Source organism: Lytechinus variegatus, chromosome 6, assembly GCF_018143015.1.
Source record: "Lytechinus variegatus isolate NC3 chromosome 6, Lvar_3.0, whole genome shotgun sequence".
NCBI lineage: Eukaryota > Metazoa > Echinodermata > Echinoidea > Temnopleuroida > Toxopneustidae > Lytechinus > Lytechinus variegatus.
The window spans coordinates 20,173,304-20,188,619 of NC_054745.1; the positions used below are offsets into that span (position 1 = coordinate 20,173,304).

General features: G+C 35.6%; 1 protein-coding gene across 1 annotated transcript in view; it reads right to left on the reverse strand.

Annotated features, from left to right (window-relative positions):
• The window catches only part of LOC121417165 (complement C3-like), a 110,779-nt gene that overhangs the window by 40,645 nt on the left and 54,818 nt on the right, over positions 1-15,316 (reverse strand). The window contains exons 19-24 of the mRNA XM_041610757.1: positions 12,630-12,775; positions 8,879-9,107; positions 8,285-8,482; positions 6,078-6,186; positions 2,843-2,950; positions 140-328 (exon numbers count right to left, since the gene is read on the reverse strand). Of these exons, the coding sequence (XP_041466691.1) occupies positions 140-328; positions 2,843-2,950; positions 6,078-6,186; positions 8,285-8,482; positions 8,879-9,107; positions 12,630-12,775 (979 nt within the window). The remainder of the gene's footprint in view (positions 1-139; positions 329-2,842; positions 2,951-6,077; positions 6,187-8,284; positions 8,483-8,878; positions 9,108-12,629; positions 12,776-15,316) is intronic.

The following is a 15,316-nucleotide window of genomic DNA, read 5'->3' on the forward strand; positions in this document are numbered from 1 at the left end:
ACATGCCCAAAGTTCATTGACCTTGGTCATGTGACCTGAAAGTCAGGCAGGATAAGTAAAGAAACCTCTCAAAATTATTTTGGGCAACTTATTTTTGGTTTTGGGGAAGGTGGCCATGTATAATTGACAATCATATTACCATTTTTTATGTACTCTGTGAGGAGTTCCTCTTGGTCCCCTGTATCCTCTCCTACAGCCTGGAGGTACTTATAGACGAAAAGAGTTGGAGCTAGGCGAATCATAGTCTGCTCTCCACACCCGGTAGGTTGTCGAACAAGATTTTCTACTCCTTGGATGGGATCCGTAGCTATTGTACCAAGCAGAGTGCCTGGATATAAATGCAAATGTAATGTGCATGAGATTTAATAATAATAATAATTATAATAGCTAGATTTTTAAAGTGCTATTTGTCTAATGCGCTGTTATTATTACCCCAACTATAGCCGTGCTGCCCCCAAGTGCTCTGGCATTCAAGAAATTTCTTATTACTGCATACCCATTCACCTCACCCTGGGTTGAGTGAAGCACAACGTGGGTACACTTCTTGCTAAAGGAAAACATACCATGGCTGGAAATCGAACCCACGTCCCTCAGATTGAAAGACGAGAGTCATGACGACGAGACCACAATGTCCCCATAAAAGGCATACGGACCAGCAGCCTTCATAGCCCCATCTCAAGTCCTCAACTACTCATATCTGGCCTGGTTAATAAACCGTCATGCAACATTCTGTTGCAGTGTAATAATAATAATAATACATTTTTATAGCGCCTTTTCTTATACAAGATACAAAGCGCATTATTTTGAGAGGAGAAATAAAACATAGAAATACATATAAATGCAAATGAAATTTTAAACAATAAAAGACCAGTGCTGGCAAGCGGGAGTTAGCGGAAAAGATGTGTTTTTAGATTTTTCTTGAATACATTGAGTGAAACGGAATTCTTTACAAAGTTGGGGAGATCGTTCCATGTTCTTGGAGCAGTAGCTAGGAATGCCCGCTTGCCAGCATTGGTTCGACATCTTGGAATCTGGATAACTCTACTGGCATTAGATCTTAGATTATAGTTAGATTGCTTTACATGAATGAGTACACAGGTATGAGGGTGAGAGACCATTGATGGCTCAGTGTAGTCTACTGATATAGACCCAGTAGATAAATACACTAATTCATATAAACTGAATGTATAAATATTGCAATAATCATCTTACCCAGTTAACAAAACAGGTACCTTTCCTCTCAAAAACATTTTAGTATCTCTATACAAACACATTTCTAGGCTATTAAACTCATCCAATGTATCACATAAAATTGTCCCAAAATATTGATTTAACAGTTAGCCATTTATAACACATTGTCAATTAGATACTCACAATGTTAATCAGTTTGCTCCCTATTACAATATGCAACATTTCTCCTTCTTCTTCATTTCCTTCTTCTTTTGTTCTTTATATTTTTCTTGTATATATCATCTCTATATCTAAATGGGTACCCGGTAGGATGTGAAAGCCATTGTAGCTTAATATGGCAGCTGACTGGAATTTTCCTCAGGGAGTGGAGGATGTGCATACATTGTGAATGACTGATGAATCCCATGACTGGGGTAATAATGAGTGATTTTAAGTTCAGCGTTCACCTTTTGGTGTTGGTGTTAGGTCAATTTTTAGGTCGATTATAACACCAAATATAAAATGAAGATGGGCCCGAAAAGTCACTCACTATTTATTGAGATGTCAATAACGTGATAAGGATCAGTTTTACAAACTCTGAATAAATTTTGGAGCTCGGGGGGAACAATCCAAATTTCAACACCAACACCAAGGCCAACACCGGACTTGAAATAACCCAATATATCTGTAAATTACTTATACAAGTCATTCCGATGTATTAAGTGCTATATAAAAGCGGATTATTATTATTAACGTTTCTCATTCTTCTTCAGCTTCTTCAACATCATCATCTTCTTATTCTTCTTCATTTCCTTTTTGTTCCTGTTCTTCTTCTTTTCTCCTCCCTCTTTCTCTTTTTGTTCTTCATATATTTCTTACATATAACATCTCTATGTCTTATTCATTGCTTAGAGTAACTCCTGATTTTTTTTGTTTTCATTGTGTAAATATTATGATTTTACCTTTTATTATCGTAATTCGCATCGCTGCCTTACAAAATATACATGTAATATCATACTACATGTACATATACTATATCAATTATATTAAACACATCATTTTGCATGGGCAGTAGAAAACAGCGTTTCAAAAAGTCAAACTGTTCTTAAGATACGTCGTGCATGTAATTCTTACTAACACCCACCTACATGTAGATGTGTATTATTTTAAAGGTCAAGTCCACCCCAGAAGAAATGTTTTGAAATAATTTGAATAAACAGAGAAAAATCCAACTAGTATAATGCTGAAAATTTCATGAAAATCAGGTGTAAAATAAGAAAGTTATGACACTACCACCAATTACCAGTTTCACTTTTTCTCAAAACAATGATATGCACAACTCAGTGACATGCAAATGAGACAGTTGATGATGTCCCTCACTCACTATTTTTTACTCTTTGAATTATACAATATTTAATTTTTTACGGATTTGACAATAAGGACCAACTTGACTGAACCATATAGTATTAAACAATGATAATTCCACATGTTTAGGGAGGAATTAATCATTGTTCCACATGACAGTGAGGAGAAAATTAGAATATTTTGTATAATAAAATGCAAAAGAAATAGTGAGTGAATGATGTCATCCATCACTATCTGTTACCATATCATATTGCTATGCAGAATGGAAATAAATCAAATCTCAGAAATGTTAAATGTATATACTGACCAATAAGCTTGACACTACAAGATTCTGTTTCTGGAATAGAATCCACGGGCAGGGATATGGGTATCAAGTCCACTTGTCTATTTGTTTGATTGCTGTGGATTGAAACAACTGTAATGAAAGAAAAAAAATGATTTAAAAGCAATCTCAATTCATAACAAAACTAAATTCCATGCCGTGCACGGCCGACAGCATGAAGACAGATTCGGGGATAGAGGGGGGCACACTGTTATTTGTTGTATAATTTAACGGCGCCTCATACACTGTTGCTGTGGAATTAAAAGCAATTTGCACAGATGCCAATCGGTTCATTGAATAGGATGTTAGTGGAAATCCTAACAATATCACAAGAACATCTAACACATAACACATCGATTCAGCACAGGCTAATTAATTCATTTATAGTTAATTCGGATACCGTATACTTCACAAATGGCGGGTTGCAATGGTTCACTGAGTAATTAAGCCAATTCATAGCATTCTTTAAAGAAAACCAAAACCCAAGAAGAGAAGCAATCTTTTTGGAAAGAGTAAAATGAGAGGAACAATTAAAAAAAAGTTCATCAAAATTGGTTAATAAGCAAATTATGGGAGTTTGAAAACCATTGTTGTACTTTCTATGGGCATCCTCAAATTCGCAAACGTGGCAAAATGGTTGATTTTGTAGACAACTCTCTATTTGTTTTGTACACAAATTTTCAGATTTTCCTCTTTATCTTTCAAATTGCATCTTGCCTCCTTGTGAGCACAACATATGTCATGGGAAAATATAATCCACACCATGTATGTCAAGGTCAAGAGGAGATAATGTGAAATATGTAAAATAAAGGCGAAAATCTGAAAATATGTGTACAAAACATAGTAAGTACAACAAGACTTTTTAATCGTCCATAACTTGCTTATTTCAGAACTGATTTTGATGAAAAATGACTTTTTTAAATTGTTCCTCTTATTTTACTCTTTCCAATAAGATTGCTTCTCTTCTTGGGTTTTGGTTTCTTTTAATTTAAGGAGAATGAAACCTTTGGAAAAAGATAGCTTGTGTGAAAACAGAAAAAATCAAAGAAAGAGATCAGCGAAAGTTTGAGACAAATCGGACAAATAATGAGAAAGTTGCAAGCTTTTGAATATTGTGATCACTAATGCTATGGAGATCTTCACATTGGCAATGCGACAAATATGAGTGATGTCACTTGTGAACAACTCTCCTCATTACTTTACTATATATTTCACTTAAACTGCCTATTTTATCACATCTATCGGTACATGTAGATGATGTGTTCTTTCTATAGGAGGGCATGTAATATAATTGTTAAAGAATACAAAAGACTTTGTATCATCATAAGAATTTTTATAGTCTATAAACGGGAAAGCTGTTCACATGTGACATCACACATCCTTGTCGCATTGCCAAAGGGAGGATGTCCATAGCATTAGTGATTGCAATATGTAACTGCTCATAACTTTCACATTATATTTGTCCAATTTTTCTCAAACTGTTCTTTTTCTTTGATTTTTCTGTTTCATCAATAATGATAATAATAATAATAATGGTGGCTACTTATAAAGCGCACAGGTCCACCTTTCGGTGCTCATGGCGCTTGAAGGAAAATAAACACAAAACACAACAATAGAAAACAAACAAGAATAGAATTTGAATTCTCCTGAATAAACACAATATTAAACTGTTAATGGGAGATTAAGTAAGTTTTCAACTAGCTGGGACTTGAATGTTACTGTTGATGAAATTTGGCGTAATTGGATAGGCCTACTTGTTCCAAAGGTTTCATTCCCTTTTAATTAGTCACAGACAAATTGGGAGGTAACGGTACGTTGCTTTTGTGTGTTTTAACCCTATCTAGGCCGGGGTATTTTGGGAGTTCCTATGGCTGGGGGGGGGCCCTCCCAGGCCCCCCCAAGATCTCAGCTGTCGACCGTGCGATCGCGCCGAAAATTGGCACGAGGGTTGCCTGGGACATAATCTACAGGATTGTATAGTAATTTATTTCATGCGAATCGCTATTAAGTGATTATGCTAATTTATGCGTAATTAGTATGCAAAATCATACTTTTTCCTCTAACTCCCTAAATAAAGCTCCAAATGTACTGCTTTTTGGAATAGAAACTCTTTGTGGTGTCCTAAGCAAGAGTACATGAAAGAAATTGTGATATCAGATCATTTTCTAATGTATTATATTGTATTTTGCAATTTCTTATGTATTTCTTTGTTTTGTGACCTTTTGTTTTTCATTGTTTTTTCAATGAAATTTTTTGGGGACACTTCTGTGATCATAAAAAAACAAAAAATGAATACATTTAGACTAGCAAAACAAGATATGATCATACATTTATGAAATTTGGTTGAAAACACAATTTGCATTGACTTTGTACACGAAATCATGTTTTTGAGCAATTTTCGGTCTGACATGCACTTACATAATGTTGCGTAATTTCGGAACCACATACCCGGGTGACGCAAAATTGGTCTCAAAAGTTGCGCAAGACTTGAAAGTAAAAACTCAGCGAGCTGCACGGTCAAAAAATATTGCACGACGAAAAAATCGCGCGATTCGTTGAGGGGGCCTCCGAGGCCCCCCCCCGGCCTAGATAGGGTTAAGTAAAACATTCTGGGACACTGCGATAAATAATATTCCTCAAATGATGCATATAAAAAGAGTGCAGTGCATTAGAGGGTAATAGAAATATGCGACAAGCACGATGCACTTGCACCGACTGCTTTCGAGTAATATAAAAAATATCAAAGATACCTGCATCATCACTAACATGAAAAAAAAAATTCAAAATGTGCATTATTTGTTTAATCAAATGGTTCAGAAGAATATGTAGTGCAAGTTAGTTTGAAAACCTCAAAATTTTTCTGGGACTGCACAGACCATTAGGCCATATCTGCTTCCAGTATGACATCACAGGCATACATCTAACTACCATATGCACCGGAATCATTGCCATAAAATTTCTTTTGAAAATGCATATTTAATATGGCATCTGTTTTTGCGCCCTTTGGGAAAATGAAGCACCAAAAAAAAACAGTGCTTCCCAAAGAAATGCACAGCAAAAGGTTACATACATGCAGAATGAATGCACTCACCATGTGCTTTATCCTTGAACCCATTTTATAATAATGAAATATAATTATAATTCAATCTTTTGATGTTCTAATGAGCAAATATTTTGACTTTCTCCTATGCAGTACATGTATTTCTCTGTTATACAGTACCTTGTCCCAGGCTATTGTTCGGAGCTGGCGTTGTGACATCATCAGTGAACATGACCCCGCCAGGGTTGAGGGTAACAGATCTACTTTTCCTCCTTAAAACTCCTGTAGGCTGTAAATATAATAGTAATATTTATATAGTGCCACCTATTGACAAATAATCAATTCCAAGACACACTGGCATATTATTTCTGGTTGAAATAGAACTCATGTCCCAAGTACTCTGCATCCAACTAATTAAACCAGTCCGGTACCCAATTTCAAAGTTCACTCTAATTGCAACTTTTCGTCCCAAAAGCAATAATCATCTATGTGGGGGCGTCGTGGTCTAGTGGTTATGACTCTCGTCTTTCATTCTGAGGGATGTGGGTTCGATTCCCAGCCATGGCGTGTTTTCCTTCAGCAAGAACTTTACCAACATTGTGCGGCACTCAACCCAGGTGAGATGAATAGGGTACCCGTTGGGATTAGTTATGACACGTTTTGAATTCTTATATTCAAACATTGAGAAATCACAAGTACCCAGTACTGACAAAAACTATATTACTCTTACACCCATACCCCTCCCCCTCCACACACAAATACATTTGGGGCTGATTTATTATCTTGATCTTAATTTGAAAAACTGAGTGTTCCTCTTTTTGATTGATAAAAAAAATGTAAAAACTCTGGAATTCACTCACTCTGTACATGTACATCTGCCAGGCTTCTTGCAACAGTCCTTTAAATCTCTACTTAAAACTTACTAGTTTCTTTCCTAAATCTTAGTATCTTTTATATCATTTATATAACAGTGTCGACATAATTCAATATGTTGCTAGTTTATTCCAATTTTACAATAATCAATAAATATTTATTTAGATGTCTTATGTTATTAAACTTTGATTTGAATATGCTTGGTTTTGTTTTCATGCTGTATCAGTAATTTATATCTTTTAGCTAGTTTGCATTCTTACGATGACTTTGTTTTATACTATATTAATATTTATGTCTTACATAGTAAAGTGTATTGAGAGAGCTTTCTATTATGTGCTTAATACATTTTAATCTTTATTATTATCAGCAAACCATTATATCAATTTTATTAAGGAGCAAAGGCAATACAAGCATATGTCAGGGTTCCCAGCTTTTCAAGAAAACAAAATTCCCTGATTTTTCCCTGATGAATTTTAAAAATTCCCTGATAATTATTCAAACCCAACCCAGTTTCCCATGTTTTCTAAGTTATTGCAGTGAATGACATGTATTTTCAGTATAAAAAAATAATGTAAAATTAATTAGTACCACCATAACCAGTCATTCAATGGATGTTGTTCTGATATGCAACAAAATATAACAGAGTCTGACTGACTACCGTACTTTTAATTTTGGGGCTGATCGAAATTCCCTAATCTTTCCCTCATTTGAGGCATTTTCCCTGATTTGAGGTATTTTTACATCAAATTCCCTGATACCCTGACTGGAAAAAGTAAAATAAATTTCCCTAATTTCCCTGATGGACTAGGAATCCTGAGATATGATGGTTTGCTGACAGAGTGATAGCTTTTTGCTTTGTTTCAGTTCACGTTTCCAATGGGATTTTTCAATAATAATAATAATAATATAGGGTATTTATTTATATTGCGCACACATCCACCTTGTTAGGTGCTCAAGGCGCTCCTATATTACCCGGCTAAGCTAGGCGTTCATAGTGCACACAGCTTTTTAAGGAATTACTTTCTACCAGTACCCAATTACCTCACCTGGGTTGAGTGCAGCACATTGTGGATCAGTTTCTTGCTGAAGGAAATTACGCCATGGATGGGATTCGAACCCACGACCCTCTGTTTCAAAGTCCAAGGACTAATCCACTGGGCCACAACACTCCACAATAGCATGTTATCACAAAATTTGTATGGCATCGCCATGAAAATCCCCACATATCTCCCAAAATAAAATAAACTGCTGCCTAGGAATTGAACTACATATAAATGAGGACCTACACTTTCATTTTCTGCAAAATATGTCAAAATTGATATTTCAACGAAAATTGACTTTAATATACAATGGTTCGGATGAATGCTAACCAAATGGTAGCAATAAACACTAATTCTAAGGAATATCTATATACATGTCATTCATAAAACTCCTGTTGGTCATTGTGCAATTACATGTACATTCTTTTAGCTTTCACATTATTCATGTACGTAAAAAAAAAAGAAGATTCTTACCACAACGAGAAGTGATTTCTTGACGCTATCTTGCTTGCGGTTTGCTGTGGCATTCACTCTGATATCAAACGTACCTACATCCACTGGCCTTACAATGAATGCAACGGAGGCGGCATTCTTAGACTCGACCGAAACCACACGCATGGCTGGATTTTCAGCAGTGCACAGACCCTCTTCAACAGAAAACCATACTGTAACCTGTAATGTAACACAAAGTTTAGTGATTAATCATGACTTGATTTTCACGATTGATTGTACATGTACATAGTAGTCAAAGCAATCGATTGTAAAAAAAAAAAAATGGTATACAATGAATTCTAAGCTTTGTGTTATAGGCCCTTGAAATGGATAAGGCGTAAATGAATAAAATCAAACAAGACATTGGCCATTTTCAAATTCATCAATACAATATATTACGTGACAAGCCACTGCAAAACCAACACTAAGTCCAAAATGATCTTTTTTTTATACAGCCAAATATAAACCTGTAATTCATTGGTACAAATTAAAAATATTGAAAAAAGAACAGTTTTTAGAACTAAAGTGGTTACTCTGTGTAAATATATATTTTTTTCAAACCAAATTTGTACCAACCTCTGCAAGAGAAGGACCATAGTTGAAGATGGTGACGAGGATCTGTGTCTGTTCAAGCCTGACGACAGAGTACGGGAGATGAAGCTGAATGAAGAAGTCCTGGTATACCATCACTGTGGTATCATCTTTAATACACATTCCTTGTGTTTGGGATAAACTGACTGCTGTCAAGTGCCATTCCGTGATGCTACTTGGTGTTGTCAATGGGTGTAACTTAACACCGTTTGTACTGGAAATGAAATTGAATAACGGTGAATGGCAGTTGGTTTGGACACTGTCTATACAGTTCCACGTACTGGCTTCAATGATAACAAAATCATTCTGAAAGTTAACCTAAGAAGACGGGGGGGGGGCTGATTCAGCCCCCCCCTCGACAGTTTTCGTGATAAATCCTCCACACAATTTTTTTTTACCACATTGCTCGCTGACTCTTTACTTTCAAGTTTCGCACAACTTGTGAAGTCAAAACTGTCACCCCCATTGATGTCTTTCCAAAATTACGCAACATTTCGTGCTTGCAGACCCAAAATTGCTCAAAAACATGAATTCATGCACATATCCAATGCAAATAGAGTTTAAGCCAAAATTCATACAATTATTTTTCTTTTTCAATTAATTTATCTTGTTTACGGTAAAAATAAAGTCCCTGAAAATTTCCATTGAAAAAGCAGTAAAAAACAAAAGTAAAAATAATAGAAATACATTAAAAAATTTTGAAAAATAAAATACGTAAGAAAATAAATGTGATGTTAAAATTTTTAAATGTACATTTGATCAAATGCCTATAAAGGGTATGCAAACAAAAAAATTGCATTTTGGGGACATGATTTTGGTAATCAGAGCAATTTCTTTTATTTTACGCATACAGCATAATTATTCAACAATAATTTTTGCAGATATTTATTATACAGTGCATTTCAGAAAAAAGGTAATTCAAATCTAAAGGGCTGATATTTCAATAATATTTAATTTTGTGAAATTGTTGTGCATGAATATGAAAGAAAAACTCACCAGCTCCCTATTGAGACCCTATGTTTGCCATTTGCTATATGCATGACCGAATTAATTGATGCTGAAGACAAAAGGTGCAGAGACCACTTTTTCAAAGTTTTTGAAAACTCTATGAAAAGGCAGATGCTGATGCAAATACCTTCAGCAATGTCTGAGATGGCAAAAATCCTTTGATTGGACCCTTTTTCTTCCAAATGATTTTTATTAAGTAAATGTACTTCCACACGATTAACAAGGAGATCATATCACAGTTGGACCAACATTTTGAGAGACATTTGTAAGGAGTGTATACAGGCTTCTTTGGTGGATTCAGGATGGCGCTCCTGCCCTTCGTTCCAAGATCATTCGTGATAGATTCAGAGGACTCTTTGGACATTGAGTTGTTGCCTCAACCATGGCATTGAAAGGCCACCAAGAGCGCCTGACCGCCAGCCCTGAGATGTTTTCCTTTAGGGACACTTAAAAATAAGTTGTTGCAAGTCCTCCCCAAGATTTTAATGGCTTGCAGTGCCTAATTCGATACAAGGTGGATGCTTTGCACAATGATCCAGCAATGCCATTGGTGAGACGAGCTGTCCAAGATATCCTCCCACTCTTCCTGCTTTGTTTTCAAAGGAGAGGAGGACATGTTGACGGTGCTGGTGATTAAGACCACGCAGGTCCATGACAAGACATTAATCTTTCACTAATTTCTGAAAAATGCCTCAAGTAAAACTTCGTTCCAAAAATTACTTTGGAAAACATATTATTCTATAAAGTGCACATTTTACCCACTTTACCAAAACTTGGAAAAGTGATCTCCGCACCTGTTGTCTTCAACATCAATTGACTTGCTCATGTGTAGCACAAATGGTACAAATAGGGTATCAATGGAAAGATGATAAGTTTCTCATTTATATCCATGCAGAATTATTTCACAAATTAAATATGATCTGAATATCAGCCCTCTAGATTTGGATTACCTTTTTTCTGAAACGCACTGTATAGTTTTGTACATTATGCCGTATAGGTAACGCACATGCTAATTTTCATCCCATTGCACGATTGACGGTTGAGATCGTAAGAGGGGGGCTGAATCAGCCCCCCCCCAAATCTTCTTAGGTATTGAAATAGCCAAGCCTGTTTAGGGTTAAGGCATTTCTCTGCTCATGTACATGAGCAGCCTTCTCAAAAACAAACAGTAAGTAGCCAAAAAAAAATTTTGAGATTTTCTTTTCTTTTAGCTTGAATTACGAACATAGACGTATACTGAGCTATACATGAATAGCTTGTCAAAATTAATCAACAAGAACCCTCACAAGTACTGGATTAACAATTACTGGATTAAATGCAGAAATTTGTGTCAAAGAAATACTTGCACCCAGGGGGTTACTCGAATTATAACATGATACCTATGTGCCACACCAAAGTAAAAAAAAGAGGGGGCCTGGATTAAACTAAATCTTGGTTGGATAACGGGGGTCTCCGGAACGGCTCTTGGATCAACGATTGCTAAAAAAGCAATGCTCTGAAACTGACTACATATAAAAGGGGTCTGAGGAACTTGCTACATCGTAAGCGTAGTGTGGTAGCGGCTACATAAAAAAAATGTGTGCACATCTTGCTCCAACTGGCTGAGTAGCCTGGGTGTAGTTCAAGATGGGCTTGCAAAAGAACAAGAAATCACAAATTTGAGGGTCTCTTGAATGAGGATAAATCATAATTAATATGGGTTTTTGAATTGGTGATGCTCTGGAACGGAAATTCAGGCTGAAAATGGGGGTCTCAATCACGGCACACACGTAACATACATTCATTCTAAGTACCCCCCCCCCCAGCCACTCGTATCTTTTCTTTTATTATACTTCAAATTTCGACAGTGTGAAGATGAAGAACTACTCTTCATACGAAACAACTTTTTAATTTTTCCTTTTTTGAAGACCAAATTACTTTTTACTGCCAGTTTTTATTGTTAAGTTCCAACCAGATACTGCATTTCATAATTATCCAACGCGTCAAAGCAAAAACTTGCACATTCCTCTTTGTCATTCAACATCAATTTATAATTCTTTATCTTCTGTTGGGATAAGTAAATGGAATAATCTAAATTTCGATATAAGATCCAGTACTACGACAAATCGAGTTGAGTGTTTGTATAAGAAACTTATATTCAATGACTGAGTAGGGTACCTATCTATTTCATCTTCTAAGGTTTCCTTTTTTCTTTCTTGCTTGTATCACTCTCTTTCCTTTCCTATTTTCTCTACGATCTCGAGCTATGTGTTTGATGTGTATGGATTGATGCATAGATACACATGTATTAGGATGAGTATGTACGTGAGTGTATGGGTGGGTGTGTGTGTGTGTGTGTGTACAGACTATTCTCTAATATTTTACATGTATTTTTATGTAGGGCCACTTTACAAGCAGTTGTGCTTCTATTGGTTCCTGGCAATTTTTAAATTCTTATTTTGTTTGTCAATGGCTGATTTACATGATACTTATTTTATGATGTTCATGTACTATGTTGATTTGAAATGGTCAAATAAATGAAATGAAAACTTGCAGAGAACCTTACCAGGTGACCTATTGCGGCTGATCATTATAATATTATAAGGGTGGAGGCATTTTGCATGTATTCTGAAATACACACAATTAAATTGAACATTGAAAAATCATTTTCTAAAAATTAGATTTTGAAATGCACAATTTTTTTTCAGTATTGACAAAAAACACTTAAGTACTATTCATAACTACTTACGGCATAGGAATAATGTCAAAGAACCAAGTCTCTCTAAAATCGTCACGAACTTTGACACCGTCAATCTGGTTGTTATTACCACCTGATCTGGATGTTTCGAATGTTAGCCTAGGAACGGGAGGATTTTCGCAGCATTCTTCAAATCTCTGAAAACAATTCAAATGGTAAAAATGCAGTGTTTTCGAATGAGCACAATAATCTTCTTTTTCTCTGCAAATGGATAACAAATACTTACATGTATTTCCTATTCTTATTCATTGTTTGAAAACAAAAATATATACCATAAATTTTCTTTAACAGGAGTCAAAATGAATGATAGGAGAGGAATTTTATCAAATTTACAAATTTTTATTTTCAAACAGTGGTTTATGACGTCATATAAAACAAGTGGAATGCCTCTGGCCGTCTCACCTGCATCACGCGGTTCAATATAGCAGCAGTGCTGACTTTGAAAACTACTCTAACTCGCACAAGATGTTCAGTGATACATGGTTACTCTTATGTCCAAGTTTAATGAACTAGACCAATAAACTTTCAAAGTTATGATGGTAATTCAACAGATACCCCCGATTCGGCCAAAGTTCATTGACCCTAAATGACCTTTGACCTTAATCATGAGACCTGAAACTTGCACAAAATGTTCAGTGATGCTTGATTACTATTATGTCCAAGTTTCATGAATCAGATCCATAAACTTTCAAAGTTATGATGGGAATTCAACAGATATCCCCAATTCGGCCAAAGTTCATTGACCCTAAATGACCTTTGACCTTGATCATGTGACCTGAAACTTGCACAAAATGTTCAGTGATGCTTGATTACTATTATGTCCAAGTTTCATGAATCAGATCCATAAACTTTCAAAGTTATGATGGGAATTCAACAGATACCCCCGATTCGGCCAAAGTTCATTGACCCTAAATGACCTTTGACCTTAATCATGAGACCTGAAACTTGCACAAAATGTTCAGTGATGCTTGATTACTATTATGTCCAAGTTTCATGAATCAGATCCATAAACTTTCAAAGTTATGATGGGAATTCAACAGATATCCCCAATTCGGCCAAAGTTCATTGACCCTAAATGACCTTTGACCTTAATCATGTGACCTGAAACTTGCACAAAATGTTCAGTGATGCTTGATTACTATTATGTCCAAGTTTCATGAATCAGATCCATAAACTTTCAAAGTTATGATGGGAATTCAACAGATATCCCCAATTCGTCCAAAGTTCATTGACCCTAAATGACCTTTGACCTTGGTCATGTGACGTGAAACTCATGCAGGATGTTCAGTGATACTTGATTAACCTTATGTCCAAGTTTCATGAACTAGGTCCATATATTTTCTAAGTTATGATGACATTTCAAAAACTTAACCTCAGGTTAAGATTTCGATGTTGATTCCTCCAACATGGTCTAAGTTCATTGACCCTAAATGACCTTTGACCTTGGTCATGTGACATGAAACTCTAATAGGATGTTCAGTAATACTCGATTAACCTTATGGCCAAGTTTTATTAACTAGGTCCATATACTTTCTAAGTTATGATGTCATTTCAAAAACTTAACCTCAGGTTAAGATTTGATGTTGACGCCGCCGTCGCCGTCGGAAAAGCGGCGCCTATAGTCTCACTCTGCTTCGCAGGTGAGACAAAAATCAATGTCATTTTAAAATGAAAATAGTTTCTATAGTACCATTGATATATCAACTTTGGGGGGCATCATGTACCATTTAAAAATTTGAATTTAAGCATTTCATACTACGTAATAGATGGGGAAGCCATTCATATAACTTTCTTATTCCTTTAATCTTCACCAGTATTTTTTTTTTATAATATTTTTTACAACAATCTTTCAGGGTGAACTAAAATTTGAAGAAATATTATGCTGTGAACACATAATTATTATATATGTTCTGAAATTATAATTTGATACCATATTCATGTGGCATGTGTTTATGCTTGGATAAACAGGAGATAATCTTTGTAGCCGTGTGATGTAAATTTTGATTTGCACAAACACGTAAGGCATAACTGCAATGAATGAATCCAGATGTCAATGATGTCATTATCCTACAAGGGTTGCTTTAACCCTAAAAGAGCCGGGTTATTTGGACCCCTCTCACTGACAGCTGAGGGGGGGAGGGGGTGGAATCCTCCCTGGATCTTGGCCTTTGGTCGCGCGAGCGCCATGAAAATTTGCACAGTGGTAGTGTGCGAAAATCTACAAGGCTGTATGGTTAATTTTTTGGAAATAATAAGATATTTCTTATACAATGGTTTATGCTAATTCACAGTATGCATGAAATAAAACATTTGCTCTCATCAACTTTCATACGGCCCCAAAACTGCTAACTTTTTATTCACAGACTCTTTGTAGGATCCCGATCAAATGTACTGGCATCACAATTTTTTTCTTATGTATTTTATTGTTTATCTAAAACTGTGTTTTTCAAGTTTTTTTTTTTGGGGGGGTTAATGGAAATTGTTGCAGACTTAATTCTGATCGTAAGAAAAGACAAAATTGATTCAGTTTAATCAGAGTATAAATAATGATACATGTATGAATTTTGGCTTAATAGAACACAATTCGATTTGGATTTATACATGAATTCACGTTTTTCAAGAAGTTTGGTGTCCTTCATGCAAAATGTTGCGTAATTTCGTACCCACATACCCGGGAA